General features: G+C 41.3%; 1 protein-coding gene across 5 annotated transcripts in view; it reads right to left on the bottom strand.

Moving 5' to 3' along the window:
* Nucleotides 1–25,905, bottom strand: part of LOC132817023 (myc box-dependent-interacting protein 1) — a 158,301-nt gene that overhangs the window by 9,022 nt on the left and 123,374 nt on the right. For 2 of the 5 annotated variants that reach the window (XM_060827014.1, XM_060827015.1), the window contains 7 exons: nucleotides 22,406–22,550; nucleotides 16,204–16,332; nucleotides 11,385–11,495; nucleotides 9,222–9,245; nucleotides 5,490–5,633; nucleotides 2,447–2,515; nucleotides 894–959 (listed from right to left, as the gene is read on the bottom strand). In XM_060827014.1, coding sequence (XP_060682997.1) covers nucleotides 894–959; nucleotides 2,447–2,515; nucleotides 5,490–5,633; nucleotides 9,222–9,245; nucleotides 11,385–11,495; nucleotides 16,204–16,332; nucleotides 22,406–22,550 — 688 coding nt within the window. The remainder of the gene's footprint in view (nucleotides 1–893; nucleotides 960–2,446; nucleotides 2,516–5,489; nucleotides 5,634–9,221; nucleotides 9,246–11,384; nucleotides 11,496–16,203; nucleotides 16,333–22,405; nucleotides 22,551–25,905) is intronic. The other 3 variants (XM_060827016.1, XM_060827018.1, XM_060827019.1) reach the window with 3 other exon arrangements.

Raw genomic sequence — 25,905 nt, 5'->3', positions numbered from 1 at the left:
TAGAGGAATTTTCCTTGTATATGCTGGTCAACACTGATCCCTGAACCATCGAACCAGCACCAAATCTGATGAAGTCAGCTTGCATACAAGTTGTGGGATAGTTTTCTGTGCAGAATGGCTCTCAATGGTTGGCAAAACAGAAGCAAATGCAGTATAAAGCTATACTTTGGGGGCAAAGTGTTTTTGGACTTTGGACGATGTGAAAGGTCCTTGTAAGTTTATCACCCCTCCGTCTCCCAATTCAAGTGGGCCCTTAGAGTACACGAAGAGTTAACAAGGGAATACCAGTGCCCGGGGGTTAAATCACTGAAAAGACAGCCAACGCTGGGGAAGAAAAAAAAAAGGAGAATGGCAAGTGTAGAGATGGCTGGACTCAGAACCATTTGGGTTTTCAGAGCACCGACCCAAAACAGTGGGGACTTGGAGGGTTTGAAATACAAGCAGTTTGCAAATTTGAGACATTAGGAGACCAAGAATTTAAGTGTAGGATGAATTGTTCTCTCTAAGCTTGGCTTCCACCATGTGATCCTACTAAAAGGTCTGCACAGCTTCAGTTCAGTCAGATGTCAACAGGTCCACTCTGCTTTTCTGTTTTCGCACATTATTCAAGTCCCAGGGTAGAAGAAAACCCAAAGACAGCAGCAGAGTGGAACCGGAAGCTACATATGAGAACGACAGACAAGACACCCTCTGGGATGAACAAGATAGTTTAACCAACATCCTTACTCCACATTCCCTGAAAACACAACTAGGTTATTAACGATTATGAAATATTACAGAACCAAGCTAAGTAGATGGACTTGTAATAACAAATCAACCACAATCTAACAGACTCGCAGGGCTGAGATGCCTCTATTGTTATGGTAGAAATTTCTCTCGATATTTCCCCTCACCATGGCCAGCTCTGTACCAGCTTCATTTTCCAAAAGTTCGTTCTTTGGTTCTGGCTGGGCCTCCAACTGAAATTCAGGGAAATATTGTTAGGTGGAAGACTGGCATCCAACATTACAAAACATATTCAAATAAAATGCTTTGATTACTAAGATAATAGCACAGCCAAAGTCCAGAAACCCAGAGGCCCAAATGCTCAGAGACAAGTTCAAATCACAGCTAGGTAATTAAAATTCAACTAACATAGAATAAAATCTTAGTCTGATGACTATGACTATGCAAAAACCCAACTAATTCACTGAGAATCTTGAGTGGGGAGTGAACCAGTTTTCCTTCAACCTTTCACATACACAGCTATGTGGCTGGCACTTGAGCACTCAGCAAACCACACGTGGGATTGATCCTCTACAGATGATACTATGTACCTACACAGTGTAGCAGCCCCTCCCCATCAAGGACAATCAGGGAGGCCAACAAATGCTGGCCTTGCTATTGTTGCTCATGTGCCCAGTACAATTTAAAAAAAAAGATGCTTTGTTAAATTGAGGTCTACCTGCTCTTCGGGAGATGTTCAAAAAGATCAATGGTCCAGGGCAGTACAGAGGAATGCTGCATAGTCAGTGGTGCTGTCTTTCACATGAGTTTGCAGATGGGAATAATAGAATCATGAGATGATCGTTTAAGTGAATCAGTGGACTACCCTGGTGTCATGAGTCAACAAATCACCACATCAATCGTGCATCTCACTTTTACTGTGTACAAAATGACTCATCCTTAAAACATGGCCTATACTTCAAGAAATAAGTTATTGGAGGCAAAAAAACATATCAGCCCAATGTACCAAAAGGTGCCAATATAAACACATTTTCTTCCACTCTGTCCATTAAATGGAGCGGACAAGTGAAGAGAATAAAACTTAGAGAGCTAGCACAGGCATGATGGGCAGACTTGCCTCTATCTATGCGACAAGATTCATTGCTCGAGTTCACCTGTGACAGTGAAGAGCGGAGTAGCCTGCTAGCACCTTCTCAATCTGCACTCAGGTACTGACTGGATAATATCGATTGCTACTTTCAGTGCGTGAGGGGAAAGAATTACATTGCACTTCTAAATTCAAGCTCCAGTCTTGGCAATGGTTGCTGGATGGGGGTGAGCAATTATGTTGGTGGGAGTCAAGAGTCAGAGACCAGAATTGGAACTTCCTTTGAACTTCAGCCCTCAAAGTCTGCCTTTGTAATATGCACTCCATTCAGTGGAAGAAATAATCAACTTTCCAACTTACTCACTATGACTAACAAATCTGTCCCCTTTCATTTTCATCTCATCAGCAATCAAAAGGAAGTTGATCAGGGAAGCAATCTAAGGAACTCCATGCTTTGCTACTGAAACAAGCTGTATTTCTGGCCCTAAATTAGTTTCAATTTGATCTTCATATGAAAGAAAAAAATGAAACATCTGATTTCAGAGGCTGCAAAAACCAAGCACAAAGCCAAATGATGTATGAAAGTCAAAGTACACTCATACAGTATTAGTTATAGAAAATCTTGGTTCCTACAACAGATGTAACTTTGTCTTCAGCTTCCTTCTCTGCAACTTCACTGGTGGCATTCACTTGCTCCACTGTCTGCAACAGAACAAAATATAAAATCAGAGCAGCAATCCGTCAATTGAAAAATCAGAAATGCACTGGAGTCGCTTATGGTCAATGCTGTGCACAACTTAGATGGCAACTTCAACAATAGGAAACACCCCAGAAACACTATCAAAGTGTGCTACCAACCTTGCAAGGCAATTAAATAACCAAATGTTTGGTCGAGGAAATCAGTTTAAGTTGTGTCTTAAAGAAAGAGGAAAGAGGTACAACCTCAGCAAGTACCGTTAAGTCCTTAATTGAGAACAGCACTCCCTTTGCCTGTCTGCAGGAGATCTTAATATTTAAGAGCATCAGTAGTCATATTCTACACTTTGCCATCTTAAATACATTTGAATCAAGTGTTAAATCCATACTTTTGAAAATATCATATGGAACTCTTCAAGCCAGAGAAATTTTCAGCTTAGTTTTGTGAAAAATAAGATGAAGAACACCTTCACAAAAACTATGAACGAGGTGCCAGAAGACTGGAGGGTGGCTAATGTGGTGGCAATATTCAAGAAAGGTGGGAAGAAAGAAAAAATAACGATAGACCGGTGAGCCTGATATCAGTGGTGGCTGAGCTGTTGGAGGAGATTGAGGTACAGGTTTCAGATGAATTTAGAAAACACCGATTAGGGATAGTCAGCATGGCTTCATGCATGGGAAATTATGTCTCACTATCTTGAATTTTTTTTTTGGGAAGAGGTGACAAAACATTGATGAAAGCAGAGCGAGATATGTTGTCTATGTGGACTTCAGCAAGGCATTCGACAAGGTTCCACATAGTCGACTGGTTAGCAAGGGTAGTTCACATGGAATCCAGTAGGAGCTAGCCAACTGGGGAAAAAATTGGCTTGAAGGCAGGATACAGAAGGTGGTGGTAGAGGTTTTTTTTTGGGGACTGGAGGTGTGTGGCTAGTGGTGTGCCACAAATATCGGTGTTGGTTTTTCTTCATATATTTAAATTCAAACTGTTTATGAGAGGCATGGTTAGTAAGTTTGCAGATGACACCAAAAGGAATGGCATGAGTATGGAGTACAACCACACCTTGATCAGATGGGCCATGGAGTGGTGGATGAAGAGACGTGTGAAGTGCTGCATTTTGGCAAGGCAAATCAGGGCAGACTTATATACTTCACGGTAAGGTCCTGGGGATGTTGCTGAACAAAGAGACCTTGGTGTGCCGGTTCATGGCTCCTTGAAAGTGGAGCTACAGATGGACACAATGGTGAAGGAGGCATTTGACATGCTTGCCTGTATTAGTCAGTGCATTGAACATAGGAGTTTAGATGCCATTTTGTAGGTGTACAGGAAATTGTTAAGGGCACTTTAGAATACTGCATTCAATTCTGGTGCTTCTACTAAAGGAAAGATTTTGTTAAAGCTTGAAAGGGCCTAAAAAATTTAAGGATGCTGCCAGGATTGGAGGGTCTGAACTGAATAGCTGGGGCTTTTTCCACTGGAGGCTGAGGGGTGGCCTTAGAGGTTTATAAAATTATAAGTGGCATGGACAGGGCAAACAGCCATGGTCTTTCAGATTACAGGTCAAAAGGTGAGGCACAATGCTTCAATTCTAAATTGAAAGTATTATGTCCAACAGTGATGGCACTGTCTAAATGAGAATCGTATTCATGGCAAAGTTGGAGGTGACGGGAATAGCAAAAAGGAAATCAATGACATTACTAAAACATTCAGTCTGAACATCGGGTTAGATGGCATGTGCATGTGCATGCACAAATGTTTTAAGAGCAATGCATATGCTCCACCCCAACTGCCCATCAGCAAATTAGGCATTAAACGGTGACTGGGTGGCTGCAGGCTTCTCAACCAGACACACCTGGCAGCAATGATGTCTCACCCCACCAGGAGCTGTCAGCCAGAGGCCAGTTATGGCAGTGTACAGCAGGGAGAGCAAAGCCAAGACTACTGGCTGAAAACCAGCTCTTAAGCAAAATATTACTGCTTCGATTGCGAGTGCGGGGTCAGCGGTCAGAGTCAAGGCAGGCCATACCCCCAACTTCACCTGTGCTCCAATTTTCCTCTGACTTGGGCTAAAACCAAGCAGGCTTTCACCAAGCAAAGGCCACCTTTCTTTTGTCTGCTAGTAAGGCTGATAAGGCAGGCTGGTGGCGGGTACATTTATCAGTTAAGGGATTTAATCGGTGCCTTCCTGCTCAAAACTTCCACTGTCAAGATAGTCAACACCTACCTGATGCCACTACTTGGTATAAGCTCCCCCATGATTTTCCTGGCCATTTGTCAAAGGGAAAATCGCGCCTAGTGTAAATAATTACCCAAGGTTATGCCTGCCAAAAGCATGATGCGAAGAACTACCTTTATTCTGAAATGGTGCCAAAGGTCAGTTCCAGTACAAATGCCAGAACATGACCTACGAACACTCTCCCTGACCAAGTGCCACTGTGTTTAAAATCACCGTTCTGATTTCAATCAATCAGACTCCAGGTGGCAGAGCAGGGCAGCTGCTGAACAACCAAAAACTAAAGACAAGTAACTGGGTTCTGAAAGGTCACTCGACTTGAAACACTTGTTTCACTCCATAGATGTTGCCAAACCTGCTGAGTTACTCCAGCAACTTCTGTTTTGGTTGGTTTCTGATCTGGAATTTCCTCCTCTCTAGTGGCATTGTGGGCCAACACAGCAGGTGGATGCAGCAGCTCTCCACCACCTTTTTCAAGGGCAACTAGGGACGGGGCAATAAATGCTGGCCAGCTAGAGACGCCCACATCCCATAAATGAGTAAATAATACTTTCAGCATCTGCAACTTATGATAAAAATAACAGCTTAACAAGTGGCAACGTGGTAATTCTGTGCTCAACATTGTAGTCAGAGCCCTGATAAAGGCAAACTTTTGCAAGACAACCTACTGTGCAAATACTATATGTTTGCAGCACATTGTTCAGAAATGTACATCTAAAATTACACAGGTAATTATTTACACTTACTTGAGCAGGGGCACCTTCATTCTTGCTAGGCAGGCTGGGCTGGGCTGACCAGTCCACTGCAAAATTGCTCTCATTAAGACCATCGCCCATGGCCATACTAGGAGACTGGTCCATGGACATGCTGTTAGATGCAGTTTTTTCAGGCTGTACCATTCAGGGAGAAAAGATAAAGAAAGTTGTATAGTAAAAAGGAAAGACAGGCTTGTAGTGAAGAGACCCACATTACAAAGAATGGCATGCATACAAAAATGGCTTTTAACGCTACAGAGTTTATAGTCGGTCAAAACATTACTCCAATCAATCTTAAAGCACCAATTTTGTTTTTCTCAAGAGAATTCGCACGCTACTGAATGCTTGTACAAGAAATTTTGCTCAGATCACATTGCCTCTAGCTTCACTTTTGCTCAATACTATTATAAAATATTTCTGGCAAATACAGTTAGATTATTGTACTTTACAAGGCCTTCATGAACACCATGATGCAGAACACCCTCTGCATGTATAGCTTCCCACTCCAGTTCGAAGGAAATAAAATGAACAATGAAAATTCACAGTTGACTAATAGTGTTAAATCCGCAAATGTGTTGCTGGTCAAAGCACAGCAGGCCAGGCAGCATCCCAGGAACAGAGAATTCGACGTTTCGAGCATAAGCCCTTCATCAGGAATCTATTCCTGATGAAGGGCTTATGCTCGAAACGTCGAATTCTCTGTTCCTGGGATGCTGCCTGGCCTGCTGTGCTTTGACCAGCAACACATTTGCGGCTGTGATCTCCAGCATCTGCAGACCTCATTTTTTACTAATAGTGTTAAATGAAGACTGCACTACAAGTTTTGCAGAATTGAAGAAAAAATTAGAGATTAGGGACTTCAATTTACTGCCATCCTCCCCAGTAAAACAGTTACTTACCTACTTTAAAAATAATCAGTCCAATAAATTAATAACTCAATTGTGAAGTCAATCTTAACCCCAAGGTTACCACAGATTGCAACTCAGTTTAATTCCTTGGGATTATTTAGTTTTTTGCTCATGTCTGCAGATTTCAGTATATGCAAATTTTGCATTTGATTGCCATCACTGTTGTAGGCGACCAGCCATGGCAAAGACAAAGATAACTAGCAACATCTCACTGCAGAGTGTAACTATTTTATACCTAGGGAAAGATAATGCAGTGGTTACATTACTGGATTACTAATCCAGAGGCATGAACTAATGTTCCAAGGCATGAGTTTGAGTCGCACCGTAGAACTTAAGTTCAGTTAATTGAATGAATCAGGAATGAAAGTTAGCAACAGTTAGAGATCTTAAACTATTTAATTGTTCTACGGTATACTTATGCCCATTGGCAATGGACATATGCCATCTTTATCCAGCATCGATAGTACGCCAGTCCCATTTTCTCTGAAATGGCCTAGTAAGCCACTCAGTTAAAGGACAATAGGAACAAGCAATAAAATGTTGATCGTGCCATTGACATACACATTCCAAACATATCGAAGGAGAACATTTTTCATGAAACTGAACTGTTTTCCCAAGATTTTGTGATGAACAGTTTAAATGGAACACAATTAGAGCAGAAATGTTTGGATTTTACTGGGAAAAGTAATTATGCCTAATTTTCACAATACTTTGTTTCACTAAATAATTATTCAGGAGGGGTGTCAAGGATTCATTGCATATTAAAGAGTAGAAACTCCTACTGGATTGCTTCTCATTCTTCAGCTGGGGTTAACTGAAGTCAGTTAGATGGGAACTTTTACTGAGAACGGCTGAGTTCATGTGAATGATTAATGCCAAGAGAGTCACATCAGCACTGAATCAGGCACTCTGGATGCCTTAATATTTGGAGGTGCTACAAAATGTTAAAAGATCTCCACTGCTCTTAATCCACACAAGGGTCATCAAAACAGTAAAACAGGTTCAAACACATTAACATTTGTGGGCGGCACAGTGGTTAGCACTGCTATCTCTCAGCGCCAGAGACCCGGGTTCAATTCCCGCCTCAGGCGACTGTGTGGAGTTTGCACGTTCTCCCCGTGTCTGCGTGGGTTTCCTCCGGGTGCTCCTGTTTCCTCCCACAGTCCAAAGATTTGCGGGTCAGGTGAATTGGCCATGCTAAGTTGCCCATAGTGTTAGGTAAGGGATAAATGTAGGGGTGTGGGTGGGTTGCGCTTCGGCAGGTCGGTGTGGACTTGTTGGGCCGAAGGGCCTGTTTCCACACTAAGTAATCTAATCTAAAAAAAATCTTTCAAAGAGTTTTTTTTATTTTAGTGATTAAAACACCACATCACAACCACAATCCCACTGGTGCTTTACTGTTGGCATAGAACTTGAAACATAAATTTCCAGCATTATCTTCAAATACACAATAAATCCTTTCGGCCATGAGAAGTTACCAATAAATTGCGTAGTAGTTGAAGTGACTTCAATCTGACAAATCTGAGAGCACAAGTGCAAGGGGTGCCAGTGTACACAGATCCTACATGTCTCCTTGTAAGAAAATCTATTATTCAAACAAATTAGCTAAAGAAACCCATGATATTAAATACATATCTATACACTTAACGAGATCTATACAAAAGACAAAAGAAAAAAAGATACAATCCCCATAATTGCAGAAGACTTAAAAAAAAGTGCAACATTGCAACCTGATTAAAAACCAAAAGAACTGCGGATGCTGTAAATTAGAAGTAAAAACAGAAATTGCTGTAATAGCTCAGACAAGCCTGGCAGCATCTGTGGAGAGAAAGCAAAGTTAACGTTTCCCTTCCTCAGGAAAGGTCACTCGACTTGAAACATTAACTCTGCTTTCTCTCCACAGATGCTGCCAGGCCTGCTAAGCTTTTCCAGCAATTTCTAATCTTGCTTCTGCAATTTGATTGGCCTGGTTGCAAGCAGAACCTATCCATCCCATAAAATGGGACTGATGGGACAATTCTGATTATCTGCAACATTAAATATTCCTCTCCACAGATGCATTCAGATCAGAGTATTTCCAGCATCCTGAACTGTGCTTTGAGGATCCAATTCAAGTTTACTTACATTGGAGGTCCTCAATAATTAGCTTGATCACTCAGCATAGTACAACTCCAGCAGTGCATAAAACCATGTTACACATGGTTGGCTGATCCCCAGAGAGTCAAATTTATTGATTTTCTTTTTAAAATGCCTTTACATTACCCACAGGTGATAATTTTATAATGCAGCAACAGAACACAATTGGCAAAAGAAAATAACTGGGTGTGCAGGTATTAAAGAAACTATCCCAAGTCAGGATTCTTTAGTCAGCCGGTTAAAAAAATTCACTTAATCTTGTCCATTTTGACTGTAAAACACAAAGTACAAAGACAAAAGTAACAGGACATAACAGATACGCTACAACTTGAGAAGCCATTTGATAAAGATAAAGACAAGACTGGCACAGATGTAGGAGGCAACATTCATTTGTACAAGACATTGGGCTTTAAATGCAAAGCAACTGTGAGCAAGGTGCAGAGAGTCACAGGTTGGGTATATGAAAGAAGTAATTTAACACGAGAAATAATGAACAAGTGCATGCTGGCGAACATTAGGAAAAGCACCTTACTGCTCATTCAAGCTCAGACTCTGCCAGTTGTTCAGAACAGCACATGGACTATATATATACACAAGTGGATGGGCAGCAACAGGCAAGAATTGGTGAACATGCCAAAAGTTAAGTGTGTTTTAAAAGTAAATGATCTATGGTGCTTACCTCCCACAAATCCCAAGGTAAAGACTAGCATGTTGAATAAAATACATAAAACAGGTGAATTGAGCAGGTGCTAGTTACATCATCTTGTAAGAGTATACTATACCTCAACAAGGAGAGGAAGTGCATTTTAAAGATAAAGATAATCAGTAAACACCCAAGTTAGAGTTAAATTAAACCTAGCTAATCTGGTGTTAGTTGACAAAACTAAATTTTCTTTTAAATTATTTACTGGTGAAAAAGATCACTGAATTACACAAGAAAGGAGACCATTACACCTGTTTTGGCCCCAAATCTCAAATTTCTCCTGTTTCAATTTGTTGAAAAAGATAAGTGGAAGGGGAAAAAAAAAACATTTACAGGGATATGGAGGTTGAGGGGACTGGGTCCAACTGGACAGCCCTTTGAAGAACCAGTGGGGACTCAATGGGTCCTGCGAACTCCTCCTAATTATTTTTTCCAAAGAAAGCGTTCAGATATTTTAAGATGTGGCACTGAGGCAGCTGGGACTTGAACCTTGACCTTTTGGCCCAGAGGTAGGTACTACCATTGTGCCCAAGTGCCTATGGATTTCTTCGATGCTGAATGATTCTAGCTTGATAACACAATGGCGTGATCCAATCAGCAATCACTTCAAAAAAAAACCAAAGATGTTTCAAATTGTTTAGAACAAGTAGACGAAAGGGCAGCCTGTGGCTACAGCCATGCTGGTCTGAAAACACCCGATCTCAAGCTAGGCAGACTCCGGGTTGGTTAGGACTTGATGGGAGAATGCCTGAATATACCAGATACAGTCAGGCTTTAAAAATGCTCTCATGGTGCACTGGTAATGTCTCTGCCCTCTAGTCCAGGAGGCCTAGGTTCAAGTCCCACCTGTTCCAGAGGTTTATAACAACATCTCTGAATAGGTTGATTGAAAAAAAAGGTTGAGTTAGAAAAAGAGGAAAGATCAAGAATTGCAAGTGTCTGACCAGTAGTTTTTAATTAAAAATTGCTTCGTGCCAATTAAACAGCTGTCTGAGCAAGACACAGTGTGCTCTCCATTAGGTGCAATCAATGGGAAAGCTGGGTTAGAAAGCAGAACATAGAAAAATCTCAGTGGGTGGAGGGGAAGCTTTGGAGAATCAGTGTGAAAGGTATTCTGCACAGGTCATTCCAGTGGGTTTTTGAGACCCAAGGACTAAATATTGGCCATGTTGCCAACACCACACCGACATAGCCTGCTTGTGGAACAAAAGGGAGTTTAACAGCCCACGCGTGTCACAGTGACAACCTCATTCCTGCAAGCAACCATGGGGCAGTGGCAACATACTGCAAATACTTCATACACAGCCACAGGAAGGGGCAACCCAGAAGCAATATATTTAAGAGCATTGGAAACTAAGGTGGAGGGAGGTAAGGAGCAGGAATAATCTTTCTTTGGAGGCATTAGCAGATGTAGGGAAGACCTATGGGTGGCAACTCAAAACATCTTTCTTAACTTGACTGGGATCTGCAGAGTTGGTATGCCAATTACTGCTCAAAAATTAGTTAATTTTTTCCAAACTTTTAGTACTGTGAACATACACTGTCTAATTCAGACCATGCATGAAGTTAATCAGTGAGGGTTAATTTCCATTATACCTTGGCTTTTAAAAGCGTCAAGCAACTAAAATCTACAGGCTATATTAGTCAACGCTCTTTCAGTCTCTTAACCTAGCTTGGTAGGTTCAAAATCGTAAAATGCATTATCTTTACGATTGATGCTTAAAGTTCCTCTGAAATAGCCTAAGAAGCCAGACAGATAAACAGGAATGGGTAATGCCTCACCACAACACGATAAGTAAATCAAAATAAACCTTAGCATTTTGTGCTCCGTAGCATGTTGGGAGCACCATCACCTCACTGTTTAAAGTGGCTCTAAACTAGCACCCAAGGGCATCTAGGGGCAGGCAATAAAAGACTCTCCTCCCAAGGTAATGGTGGTAAAGTTTCAAGATGCATTGTTCTCCATGAAACCAAGAATGTGGTCAGAATCTTCATCCCCACAATCGCAAACAGCCCAAGTTCCTCTCAGGAAAACAAGATGGTCTGATTCAATAACCAACCCTGCCTCCAAGTCAGTTCAATTTTCTACATCTTGAATAGTTGGGGCACTAACTGGAAAAAAGACTGAGCTAAACAAACCTGAGAGACTGGCGAAGCTGCTCTCACTACTGGATTGGACTCTGGCTTCAGAGGATCAAAGTCTAAGTCCAATAGGCTTCCTTCATCCTGCAGAGGCCCAGGAGCCTCAAACTAAGCAGGAGTGTGCATGGGGAGAGGAAGAGAAGAAACAGAAAAAGCAGTTTACTCATTTGTTACACAGGTATGGCATGAGTAATTAAATATGACAGAAACACATGGAGGCTTCAGAGCAGCAAAAGATGAGGTATGTAAACAAAATGAGGCCAAAGAATGATAGTCTTTCACAACAGCAATTTTAAAGAATTATACTCCAAATGAAGAGACTGACAGACCAAAGCTACTTGCAGCAAGTTTGCCTTCATCCATATCTACAATCCTCATGAAGCCAAGGACTGAAGTTGTTTGTGATCAGACACTGATGCCTTCTGCAGTCAACTAGATGAGACAAAACATCCCTACAGGCCGCAGCAGCTCACTATTACCTTCTCAAGGGCAATTAGGGATGGGCAAGAAATACAGGCCCAGCCAGCAGCAACAATAGCCTGTAAATGAATAAAAACTGCTGATTTTGCTGTATGCCTTTATAGGGATAGAGAGAAGAAAAATAATTAGGCAAGGACAATCAAATTCATGCCTTAGATCAGAAACGTTCCAACTATCGACTTTCCAGCAAGATTGACAGAAGATCTATTTGATTTTGTTTGCTCCCAGCATAGGAGTGGGTGGGGCATAGGGTAGATCGAAGGCAAGACATTTCATTTGGAACAATTACGGGTACCGATCAGATCAGAGCACAGGTGGGAACTTAACTCTGACCACTGAAAATAGTACAGAGAAGTAGGAGACTATAGAACAGATTATTGAGCATTCCATTTGTGGACATCCTATTTATTGAGTGGGACATGGTTCAAGACAGTTTGCAAATCAGCTGTTATCCATAATCCTAAATTAGCCTGAAATTAGTCGATTAGATGGCAGTTGAAACAATTCCATAGCAAAATAAAAGTTAAGAGCCCTTTGAAAATTTCACAGCAAAAAACATTGATTTGAGAAACAGACTGAACACATGGAGTTGACATAACAACAACCACTGCAATCCTTTTGCAGTTTTACATTTACTTGGATCGATTTCTAATGCTGACCAGATAACTACAGGACGTGTTGATCAGAAGAATCTGTCACTGCAAGGATGCCCTCCCATTCAAATCTGTGTTCACGTCACAATCATGGTTTAAGTTTTCACCACCTTTACCTCCTCTGCACCATCTGGTTGAAACAATTTTCTGAAGTACCTAGGAAGAGGTGAAATATCATACAAGGGACCCCAAGTGTTCCCTTATGGAGCAACACTTCATGTTACCATGGTGAAAATCGTGCAAAAACAAAAGCCAGATGAATTAATGCAGTAGAGAAAAATTAACAAAATGCAGGTACTGTAATCCCTTGCACTTCCTCTCTCAGAGGAGATGAGAAAGGAGAAGGGCTCTATTGAATAACATACTGTTCTTTGTTTGAAGTGGGTACTCAGGACCCAAAGTTCACATATAATAGATAGAAACTGGGAGTTTCTTCAGTATCTTCCTCTGGCCATTAGATGGCAGTGGGCTAGGAAATGTAGATTTGTTACTGGAAAAATGTCATCTGCACCTCACAGATAGTTTATGAGAGAATATGGAAGATGCTAAACAAAAAATTTTAAAAAAGTTTAGTTTAGATAAATGTGGTGTTGCATTTTGGTACGAATCAGGGCAGGACTTATACAGTTAAAGGTAGGGGCCTGGGGAGTGTTACTGAACAGAGGGACTGAGGGGTGCAGGTGCATAGTTCCTTCAAAGAGGTGTCACAGGTAGCGTAGTGGTGGTGGTATTTGGTATGCTTGCCTTTATTGGTCAGTACATCGGGTATAGGAAATGGGATGCCACACTGTGGCCGAACAGGATAGTGGTTCGGCCACTTTGGGAATACTGCATTCAATTCTGGTCTCTCCGCTATATGTTAAATTTGAAAGGGTTCAGAAAAGGTTTACAAGGGTGTTGCTGAAGATGGCAGGGTTTGAAATGTAGGGAGAGGCTTAACTGGAACTCTGACTATCAAAAAGTACATCTAACAGTCCCTACCATAAACAACAAACCCACCAGATGATCAGTACGCTAAATTACAGCCTTTGGGAAAGTATTACATATTAGTCTGCATTAACAAAACATTGATGAGACCAATTACTTGAGTAATCAGAGGGGATTTAACGGGGTAGATGCTGAAAGAATGTCTCATGTTCGAAGAGGGCAATTTAAATATAAAAATTGTCACTGATTTACGATTGAGATGAGGAAAATTTGAAGGCCACAACTGTGTGGAATTCTCTTCTCTATATAGAGTGGAGATAAGGTAAATAAATATCATTTAGATAGAGGTAGATTGATTTACTTGTCTGACTGAACTAAGGCCACAGTCAGATCAGCTACAAACCTACTAGATGACCCAACAGGCTTAAGATGGCCGAATGGCCCAATTGGTGCTCCTAAGCAGTAGTTTTATATTTTAAATGAAATTTACCAAATATAAAAAAGTGTTAGAGGTGAAAGTGAAAGACTTTGTCGGAAACATCTCACCTTTCAATCAATCTACAGCGATTGTATTCCCATTCCCTTAGACTGGCCAAAACTCTGGCAACCCTAGAGCCCAGAAACAGATGCAGCTGTTCATCTCGTCCGTGCTGACCAGGCATTCCAGTCTGACCTAGTCCCATTTGCCAACATTTAGCCCACATTCCTCTTAACCTGTTCATGTACCTATCCAGATGCCTTATAAGCATTGTAGTTGTACCATCTCCACCACTTTCTTTGGCAGCTCATTCCATACACGCACGACACACTGTGTGAAGTAGCTACCCCTCAGGTCCCTTTTATTTCTTTCCCCTCACTTTAAACTGATACCTGTAATTTTAGGTTCCACTCATCTGGGAAACAAGCCTTGGCTCTTCACTATCTGTGCCTCATGATTTTATAAACTTCTGTAAAGTCACCCCTCAGTCCCCAAAGCTACAGGGAAAATAGCCCCAGCCAATTCAGCCTCTCCCTATAGCTCAAATCCTCCAGTCCCAGCAACATCCTTGTAAATCTTTTCTGCACGCTTCAAATTTTAACAACATCCTACTGACAAAAGGGCAACCAGATTTGTATGCAGTAATCTCAAAGCAACCTCACCAATGTCTTGTACAGCTACAAGATGACATCCCAACTTCTCTACCCAATGCACTAACCACTAAAGGCAAGCATGCCAAATGCCATCTTCACCTCACTGTCTACCTGTAACCCCACTTCTAAGGAATGATACACCTGCACCCCTAGGTCACGTTGCTCAGCAACAATCCCTAGGGCTCAACCATTAACTGTACAATTCCTGTCCTGCTTTGCCTTAACCAAACCTCATTTATCTAAATTAGACTTCATCTGCCACTCCTTGGCCTGTTAACATATCTGATAAAGATCCCTTTGTAGTCTGAGGTAACCTTCTTCACTGTCTACTACACATCCAATTTTGGTGTCATCTGCAAACTTTCTAACTATACCCTCCAATGTTCACGTCCAAATCATTCATAAATTAAGCCCATTCCTCTGTATGAATGATGAAACAGCCTGCTCTATTTTGTCAACTTCATTGTTGCCTCAACATTCCTGACTCATTCAGTTCCCAGTATTATCTCCTGGGAGTGGCAAACAATCTGCTATTAGGTCAGGAAATACTCTAAGATAGTTTCACAGGTCACTGTGGCTTTCATCCAAGTGCCACATAAAATCAAGTTCCCACTCTTTCTATATTCCATACTTACACTTGTCCAGGTACCTCCTCCCTTCTGCAATGACTACAAAGCTACCTCTCCTCAATGATCCATTCCAGAGATCAAATAAACTTGGAAAACAACTTCTTCCTATATTCAAGCCAACTCTTTGTCTATGGATTCTTTTTTAACGAAGCATATAGTCTAGGAGGCAAACTAATTAGTCCGTGTTCACTGGTATTTTAAGAGTTGATCCTAACAGATTCACAAAATAGTCAGCACTATTTTACTTCAAATTGCTTAACTCGTCAACAGGTTGAAAAGTAAATAATTCTTTATAAAACATTCAAACAATTCATTGAAATTTGAGCAAACAGAAATGCAAAACCCAGTAAGTTAAAACTTTTACTTTCTAAAAACCATAACTTCCATTCTGGATGGACAGCCATTATTGTTGAAGAGCTTTAAATATTGATACCGTGTACGCGATTAGGGTGAAAACAAAAGCTGGTCATCAGAAGTCCATTACTCAGATTGGAGCATGCAGACGACCACCAGTTTCCTCTGAATATACAACAGCACGCACTGAGGAACAAATAGTAGTTTGATTTTACAGTCCGTGGGAATCCCACATATGCATGCACCGGCAAGAGATTGTACTAGACTTGGGCTGCCATCACAAGCATCTAAAATATAAAGTCAAACATTCAAAAATTGGGTTTCTTTCCCCCCCACCCCGCAACCACCAAAAAAATTATTTTGTCCATTGAGATTTACATGTCAAAACAAAATTCACATTTTGGTTAGGACTTGGTAAAAAAATGACAGCCCCAATCTAGCTGTATGGAAAACAAGACAAGTGGTAGAGAACTGAAGGGTTGCACCAAAGATGAGAAGCCACCAATAGAAACAAAGCATGCTTCATGCAGAATGGATAGATGAAAATTAGTCAAGTGGTGAAGGTGGAAGGGGAGTGTTAAGATGATGGTGGTGGAGATCACAAGTCCATGGTGATGGGTGGGTGAGGGGGCAATAGCTAACCTGTGAAGGTGTCGTCACACTTATCTCAGGGATGAAACTGTCATCAAACAGATTGAGGATATTTTCTTGCTTGATGTCCTTGGATGGTGTAACCTTTGGTGGAGGGGGTACTGGAGGACCTTTCCTTTGCTGCATGTGCACAAAAATACATCAATGGCAACAAAGCAGGAAAAAAAGGATCAACATAGGACAATGGTAAACTCTGCAACAAACATCACTCTAAAGGCCAAGTGAATTGAGGAGTAAGAACAGCAGGGTAAGCTAGGCCTAGAAAGATAGAAAAGAACATATGCATCAAGCTGGCAGATTTATAAAATCTTGCTATTTTTCACATTTATTTAGTTCCATTTAGATAAACATAAGAGAAAGAGATCTTCAACCTAGCATGTGCTCATTACTTAGTAAAACATTATCCAATCTGACATGCCTTCCTAACCATCCACAGACTTGAAGGTTACCACACTTCAAGTGTGGCATCAAAGTGCTTTCTAAATGCAATGAGAGTTTCTGCCACTACCTCACTCTCAGCCAACAAGGGCCTACTGTCCAAGGTGGAACCCTCTTTCTTCAACACCCCAACCCTCTGTCGGAATGCTCAACATCTCTCTCCCTGGTTATTGACCTGTCTGCTAATGGAAATAGGTTCTTCTTAACCACCAAGGTCCCCTTTGATTGACTATAATTGATGTAAATTGCCCTCAGCATCCCTGATCTGAACATGTTAGTTTACAATAACTTTCATGCAGTTCAGCCTTTCAAATAGATGGTAAAAGCATTGGATAAGGTGCAGAAGTCTCTTACAGTGCATCCAACCCTGAATTTTAAGACATGTTACTTCCCAACCTGCAGAATAAACAGTCCTATGCATCAATTTGTGCGAGTGTACCAAAGGCTGAGACAGCCTTCATAAATTTCACAATTGTTAACTGTGCCTCAGTTGATATTTCATTACGTGGCCTCTACTCTTTTGCTGGTCACCTTATAATTGGCCATCTGGTTATTGGCTCTCTTGCTACTGAAGATAATTTTATTTTACATTAAAAATCTAAATCATTGTAAACTTCCCCTGAAAAGGTTAAAAAGAACAAACCAGCTTAATCAGCCCTCCAATCATCAACTACAGTGCAAAATAAGAACACCGGGTCAGAGCTCAGTCAGACTGTGAACCCACAAGTTCCGGAAACACAAACTGGTGCTCAGGCTCTTGCGTGCATTGACAAAAGATAGAGTGGAAGGAAAAGAAAGCTCCCAATTACAACTGAAGAGCACTTCAGAAAGTAATTGGTGACAAACCAAGCCAAAAAAAAACAATACTCCACTACAGTCAGCCCTCAGATCATTCAAATTAATGTGGTTTTACTGCAATAACTGCATTTTCTGTGAGCTCTTTTCAACCTAAACAAACTGAAAGCAACATTGAGGTTTAAGCTGGGCGTACAAATTCAGAGCTACATACATTATACAGCAGAGAAATAGCCTATTTGGCCTGAAGGACTGTGGTGTTTGTTCTACATAGGTGACTTTTCTAACCCTATCACTCTGTACACACGAGTGCAACTGACAGAATGGAAGGTTTATGAGTTTAATAAGTTTGGGAACTTTAAGGCATAATCATGCTTTAAAAGTAGTGCTAATATGATTTGTTGTTTGAGTTTAAAATAAAATCTTAAGTTTCTTTAGGCTTTAAACAAGGAAGCTCTCCAATGAAACCCATTGTAGTGTAGTTAGAGAGCTAGCTAAAACCAGCTCTTGTATAATAGCAGATCAAAGACACAAGCAGTATAAACACAGAGACTGGAGTGTACAGGCAGCAGAGTGGACGGTTGGGAATTTGCCAAGTGTGGAAGTTTGAAAAACTGGGTGAAGGTGCTTTACTGTTGTGCTTCCAATCTTTTTGCTGCACCCCACTTCTGCTAGGAGCCAGCTCATGCAGAGTTTCAAACACAATACAAGAAACAAAAGGGACATTGTAGGAGTCTGCGAGGCTGATTGACCAAGTCCTGACATATAATTCATTTCTAAATGTTATCAGTATTTAATCAACAGTAAAGTTATGGTAACGAACGATGAATTTTACAAAACTAGTTAAACATTATTCATTAATATGGATCACTTAGCACAGACAATGAAGAAATATTCATCATATCATAGCTACAGAGGGTAGAGGACTAGATAAGGAAATGTAGGGGCATGTGTAACAAGGTGGGACAGAGACTTCTGTACAGTCACGAGGATGGCACAAGGTTGTGTGTTTTACTCAGTGGTAGGATTTAGGTCATCTCATCAGGGCTTGACTGGAACTTATTGGGAATGTGGGAAAAAGTCAGGACTGCAGATGCTGGAGATCAGAGTAGAGTGTATGGTGCTGGAAAACCAGAGGTCAGGCAGCATCCGAGGAGCAGGAAAATTTGAGCATAAGTTATTCATCAGGAATGAGACTGCCCAACCTGTGCTTTTCTAGCACCCCACACTCTATTCTTATTGGGAAGGTGCTGATCCAGGAGAAAATAAGGACTGCAGATGCTGGAGATCGGAGGCAAGAGTGTGGTGCTGGAAAAGCAATGTCAGGCAGCATCTGAGGAGCAAGAGAATCCAAGTTTCAGGCGTATGTCCTTAATCAGGGAAAGTGATGATCCAGTTGGCACAGTCCATGCGGCTATCAGCAACATGGGTATCACTCGGAAAGGACTTGGGTCTGGGTGGGTGGCGGGTCAGTGTGGACTTGTTGGGCCAAAGGGCCGGTTTCTGTGGACGGCGCGGTGGCACAGTGGTTAGCACTGCTACCTCACAGCACCAGAGACCCGGGTTCAATTCCTGCCTCAGGCAACTATGTGGAGTTTGCACAGTCTCCCTGTGTCTGCGTGGGTTTCTTCCGGATGCTCTGGTTTCCTCCCACAGTCCAAAAATGTGCAGGTATGGTGAATTGGCCACGTTAAATTGCCTGTAGTGTTAGGTGAAGGGGTAAATGTAGGGGAATGGGTTTGGGTGGGTGGCGGGTCGGTGTGGACTTGTTGGGCCAAAGGGCCTGTTTCCACACTAAGTAATCTATTCTAAGTTCTGCTTAGACAGAGCTAATCACCAAATTGTAGAACAGAACCTCAGGTATAATCATCTCTGAATTACTACCTAAGCCATGTGCCAACTGGCTGAGGACACTATCGGTGATCAGATTGGCAGAAATGAATTCATGAAAGTCGGGAACTGTACTTATCCATGGGAAAACCCAGTCCAGTAGGAATTGGAAATGAATGTACTGGTTATACTGGAGCACTGTTGAGGTTTAGTAAGCATGTTGGACTAGAATGTGTCACATGCAAGTTTTACTGAAGAGGAACAGATAACAAATAGTGGGTGTACATGAGGGGTATCTGAGAAACCCATAAAATTTTAACAGAATTATATGCAAGATTGCTAATGGTGGTGGAGTCCAAAGCCCAGAGTCACAGTCTAAGGAAATGTGGTAGGCCATTTCGGACTGATGAGAAGAAATGTCTTCACTCAGGAACGAGGGACTGAGCTGGATAATCAGCCATGATCGTATCGAATGATGGTGCAGGCCCAAGTGTCCTATACCTGTACCTGTGTACTATTCAAGTGCACTCTGACCTAAACAGAGATTGTTGTGCCCTGCCAATAAAATTTAACTGCAAAAGGAAGCAGTCTTACTGAAGCCTCAGACTAAACAAGGGACAATAGAAAGCGCACGCACTTCAGAACCTTCTGCACAGTAGCAACATTTCAAAGAATATTTAGTCAGTCAAAATTTGAATTTGAATATTGTTCACTTCTGACATGATAACACACCCATTGTCCAAGGTTAAGTTCTAGGCAGTGAATGGATTGAGATTAAAATTGATCATATGGCATCAACACTTTTTAAGTAAGAGGGAACCCCAAACAGCTGGCCTGAGATTCAGTAACTGGAGCCAGATTGGGCTATGTTACTGAAATAGGTCCCATAGTCATACAGTATTAGGCAACAGTGTAGGAGCAGGAATTTACGGGTAATATAATTTTACCCAATGGCTTATTCACACACCTAAGGCATGACTAGTTATCAAACCAACAAGGCACTTAAGAATCAGTAATCCCCTTTCAAGCATCAGTCACTGTTCACAATTTGTTCTTTCAGATCTTGTAAACTGTCCAAGTTTAATCATGTGAAACGCTTTTATAGGTAGGTCATAAAAACATGAAAATCAAGTCCATTTGTTTTTAAAATGGCGCATTTACAGAGTATTTCACTAGTTAGCAGTAAATATTAAAATAAGTTCCAATCGTTTTAATAGGCAGAAGTGGCAATCACTTGGGGCAGGAAGAAACAATACTCCAACTCCCATCACACTCAGTCACAGAGGGAGTATATGATGCATATCCTAGACACTGACAGCATAAACTGATTAGTCACTCCAGGAGGGGCAGGAGCATACTTAATTTTCAGAATAGAGTTAATCCAATACATACACACATCAATCTCACTAATCCCCTTTTCCTGAGACAGGCTGGTATTGTATTATACTTGTACAGATCAACTTATTGCCTGCGACTGAAAGCTCAAGGCTTGTCTGACCTCATTCAATAACTCCAAACAACAAAAGGATCTCACAGAGAAAACAATACAGGTCTGTAAAGGTCAGCACTGTGACTGAACGTTGAGGAAACGGAGGGCGGATTTTCAACTCCAGGAATAAGCTTTCCACTACTGTAGTGAAGGTGTAGTTATGGGCATTTGGATTCTGTATTGTCCATACCATATGGAGGTACAAGTAGCTGGGATGTCTAGAATAAGAGGGAACAAACCTTCAAGGAAGGCCACGAAGCAGTTCTGAACATCAAATGTTTAAAGTGAATAGCTAGACAATATGATGGCGTATGAGATCATAAGATATAGGAGCAAACAAATTTCACGCTATCGATCTGCCCCACCATTTGATGACAGCAGATCTGATCATCTTTAACTCCACTTTACTGTCTTCTACCTTTAATTCTTCATTCCCTTTGGGATTTGCCTCTCTCAGCCTTAAATATGATCCAACCTTGACAGTCCTCTGTGGCAAAAAGAGTTCCACAGATTCACTACCCAAAGGAAAAAGCATCATGTCACCTCTGTCCAATTTGGCAACCTCTGACTCAGATTATGTCCTCTGACCCAAAAAGGGAAACAATCTTTCCATACCTACCCCAAAGCCCCCCAAAGTGTTTCAACAAGATTCCCAAATACACACTCAATCTACTCAACGTCTCGAACAGTTTCTGGATGCCCAGATTCAACAGTGAAGTTTCTCTGGACTGCTTCCAACGTCAGTGCCTTTTTCTGCACTCAGAGTAGGGTAGAAAAATACATACAACTTGATTCATTTGGTCAAATGAATACTAGCCATTCTTAACTGAACAGAGCAAATTGATCTATGCAGTACTACTATGAAATCAAATACCAATAGCATTGGGTTTGTTAGCTAGAGATAATGGACTGTTAATCTAGAGACCCAGGTAATCTTCTGGGGACCTGGGTTCAAATCTCTCCACAGCAGATGGGGAATTTGAATTCAATAAAAAATCTGGAATTAAAAGTCTAATATTGGCCATGAATCCATCACTGTTTATCAGAAAAAACCCACGTGATTCTCTAATGTCCTTTAGGGACAGAAACTGCCATCCTTACCTGGTCTGGCCTACATGTGACTCCAGACCATCAGCAATGTGGTGGACTCTGAATTGCCCTCTGGGTAATTAGAGATGGACAATAAATACTGGCCTAGACTGTGATTCTCTCATTCCATTAATGAAAAGAAAACCTAATCAGTTAGTTATACTTCTAATATGAGGGTGCAAAACTGCAGCCAGCTTAGACTCAAAGCCCATTTAAAATGACCAGAGCCTCACCCAGTGTAACTGGTGCTCATTTGCAATTTACAAGATGGAAGCTCATCTTCACCAGCAAATGCTTCTGATCCATCGATCCCAAAATCCCAACTTCAGTAAGTTCACATCATTCACCACTACACTGACTACTTTAAACAAAGTTCTCACAACATCATAGGATTGTTATTCACATTTGTGATATTCCACCAAATTATAGACCACTATAGCTACTGTGGAGGTGAGAATGTAAATGCACAAAGGATAAATAACATTATTTGATTGAAGAATGTAGGTCAAAAGGCAGCTTACTACCAGACAAACAAATGATGAACTACATTACCTGAGACGGTGACTTTGGTATAGAAGGAACATGTTGTGGTGTGGGAGAAGTTGAAGCTACATGATTGTCATCCTTTGTCACGGGACTGCTCGGGGGAGACTCATCCACTGGTGGTGATGCAGACTTCTCAACTTTCACTGAGGCTCTGTTGGAATAACAAAACTCATGAAAATGATTGATTAAATTGATTAAACTTCATAATGTAGTGTTCGGTAGTGTTTCATAGGATATTCCTCCTAAAAAAAAACAATTTTCATGCTTTCAGGACATCAATATACCCATCCAGTGACTTTCCCTTCATTAGTTTCTCTTACATTTGGACTATTTCTTTCAACTATTCCATGTAGCAGTGAGTTCTATTTCTTATCTTCAAGTGTGCGCACATTGGTTGGGGTCAGTTACCACAATTGCCTGAACAGCAGATTTGCATCAGAGACACCAGCATGGGTTCAATTCCTCCAGCAGCTGAGATTACTATGAAGGACTCTGCTGTTCAACCTCTCCTCTTAACTGAGGCATGGTGACCTTCAGGTTAAACCACCACAAGTGTCTCTCTCCCCAATGAGAGTGCGGCCATGTGGTCCAGTAGGACTGGCGACTGTAATGTTATTTTCCAGATGTAGTAAACACTAATTTACTCACTTATGTGGAAGTGACCAGCTTTAATGCAGTACCTCATTTTTTTTGAGATCTTGGAAATCTCAATCTGACATCAAGTCACAAGTAGTTAGAATAAGTAACCAAGCACACGAGAGCCATGCCTTACTCACAAGTGTTTAGAATTTTCAAACAGAATTACAACATACTTACATTTAGAGTGAAGTTGCTCAGCTGATGCTCCAGTGCAGTACTGACCAGAGTTCTGCACTGTTGAATATGCTATTTTGCAAGACAGATATTAAGGTAGAGATGATCAGTTTATCTTTCCTGCCAACACTATGAAAACTGAGCTGAAAATGTGTTGCTGGAAAAGCGCAGCAGGCCAGGCAGTATCCAAGGAACAGGAAATTTGACGTTTCGGGCATAAGCCCTTCATCAGGAAAGGACTTCTGATGAAGGGCTTATGCCCGAAACGTCGAATTTCCTGTTCCTTGGATGCTGCCTGGCCTGCTGTGCTTTTCCAGCAACACATTTTCAGCTCTGATACTCCAGCATCTGCAGACCTCACTTTCTCCTCGAACACTATGAAAATACTAGGGTCCAAATCAAACAGCAACATGCTTTTCTAATAGAAATCTCACCAAGGTACTTCCTAAGAATGCACATCAAGACTAAAACTGGCATAAAGGCAAGGAAAAGGATGCCCAATTGATTGCCAAAAATCTTCACTTAGTCTAGTCTTGAAAAACGTAAAGACACCTAGCACTTCAACAAAGTAATTTTTTTTTGCCAAAAACAGCAGCCAAATTCCATGCTCCAACAAATGACAATTTGATAGCAACAGACAAGCTATTTCAGTGATGTAGGATAGGAAACTCTTGGCCAGGACAGAGGAGAATTCCCCATGTACTCCAAAGAATGTGGTTTGGAGAACCTTTTAATGTACTTCAGAGTTTAGAGGGGGGATTAATATCTCATGTTCAGCTGCAGTGCAGTACTGAGTAATTACTGTTTAGGCATTGCAGATTTTATATTGAAATCCCTACAGCCACATCTTCAGCGTCAACAGCACCATCCACATTTGAAATGAGATAGTAAGGTAGGGAGGTTAATGGAAAGCACTTCAGAGCTTCGAGATTACTTTGAAGGCACAAAGAACCGACAATATGCAAGAGGTCAGAGCTGGAGGTGTGCAAAGGAGGATGTGGTGGGTTGCGAAAGGCAACCTTCAGAAGAGGGACAAGACCAAAACAGGGTCTTCAATTCTATCATCAGTTTAAGGGATCTATTTTAGTAAATGTGACCAGTCCTAACTCTGTTTCACAGCCATTGTACAATTACAAGACCACTTCAAAGCCCAAACATAAGATGCAGTCTCTTGAAAAACCAGGTCCAAAATTAAAAGTCTAGTTCAACTATTTCTTATACAGGAGTTAAGACGACATTCTTAGTGCCTTAATTAGGCAGCGGGAAGTTACTAAACCCAATCAGAGACATTTTTCTGAATAGCAGCACTCACCATAAGTGACTATCCCTAATGAATGTAACAGAACTTCTGCTAGGAAAGTGCCAATGTGGGTAGCTGCCAGATATTGGAAAAAAATAATCAAATTGACTAAGAATTAGGCATCCAGAACTTCCACTAATCTCACCATCTAGCCTCTAAATTGGAGGATATCAAAACCTGATTTACCAAGTTCCATTCACCCCTCATCCCTGTATTGATTATGTATTGCCTCCCGGTCTGGCACGCTGAATTTAGAAATTCTTACCGTGATTTTCAAATCCCTCCATGGTCTGGGCTCTCCATATGTATAAATTTCTATCCCACAAATCTAAGATACATGCACTTCTCTAATTGTAGCCTGAAGCACTTAGATAGAAGGAAGTACATTTTTAAAATCGCACTTCTCACATCAAAATGCTCCAAGGCATATTATATCTATTCGATACACTTTCAGGAGATATTCACAGCTGTAATATAGAAATAACAGCAATTGCACACAACAAACTCCTACAATGACAATAGAGCAGGATGGTCGTTAAAGGATGTGTTGATCTGCTCACCTACTGATCATGAGCTAAACTAAAATATTGAAAGGGGGATCAAGCTTAGCGGTGTTGAGGAGGAGAGTGCAAGAGTACGCTACTCTGAAGCAGTCTCTATAGAGGGACTTGTCCACAAATCCCAAATGAAAATCAATAAAAACAGTTCACACACCATTGCTCAGGTGGATAGTCACCCAGGTAAGTTAGGAACAATTCTGGCAACATCCAGATTGAAACCAGAACTAGTCAAATCGTGATGCACTTAAAAGATTTGTGAATGCAATGTCAAGGACATTGCAGGTTCAGTACACAGACCACAAAATCTGTTGGTTTGGGTCAACATTTTCAGTAGATTAAAGCGGTTTGACAACAGAGATAAATCACGGATTTGTTATCTTATTACACAGTAAGAATTTGTCACATGCCACCATACAGCCACAAGAAGTCTGTTTGACAGCTAAAGTCGTGTAGCTGCTGTGTAATATAATGTAGCGCAGGAACAGGCCTTTTGGCGCACAAAGCCAACACCAATCCCTAATCTCATATAGATCTGCTACTTACTGCCCAAATGAAGTTTGTATCTTACTGTTCGCATCCCCCCCCCCACCCCACCTGCCCAGTTCCCGTGTCTGTCAAGATACATTGCTAACATGCCTGTTTCCACCATCTCCACTGGCAGTGCGCCAGGCACCTACCCCACTGAAAAAGTATCCCCGCACTTCTCCCCCTAAAACCTCCACCCCCATACCACCTTGATCCTGGGCTTTCTTGTAATTGACCTTTCCACTCCGGGAAAATCCTGCCCACCCTATCAAAGCCTCAAGTTTGTAGATCTCCATCGGGTTGGCTCT

The sequence above is a fragment of the Hemiscyllium ocellatum genome, chromosome 7, assembly GCF_020745735.1.
Source record: "Hemiscyllium ocellatum isolate sHemOce1 chromosome 7, sHemOce1.pat.X.cur, whole genome shotgun sequence".
Lineage (NCBI taxonomy): Eukaryota > Metazoa > Chordata > Chondrichthyes > Orectolobiformes > Hemiscylliidae > Hemiscyllium > Hemiscyllium ocellatum.
Note: the sequence above shows the minus strand (reverse complement) of the source record. Positions and strands in the feature narration are given on the sequence as shown.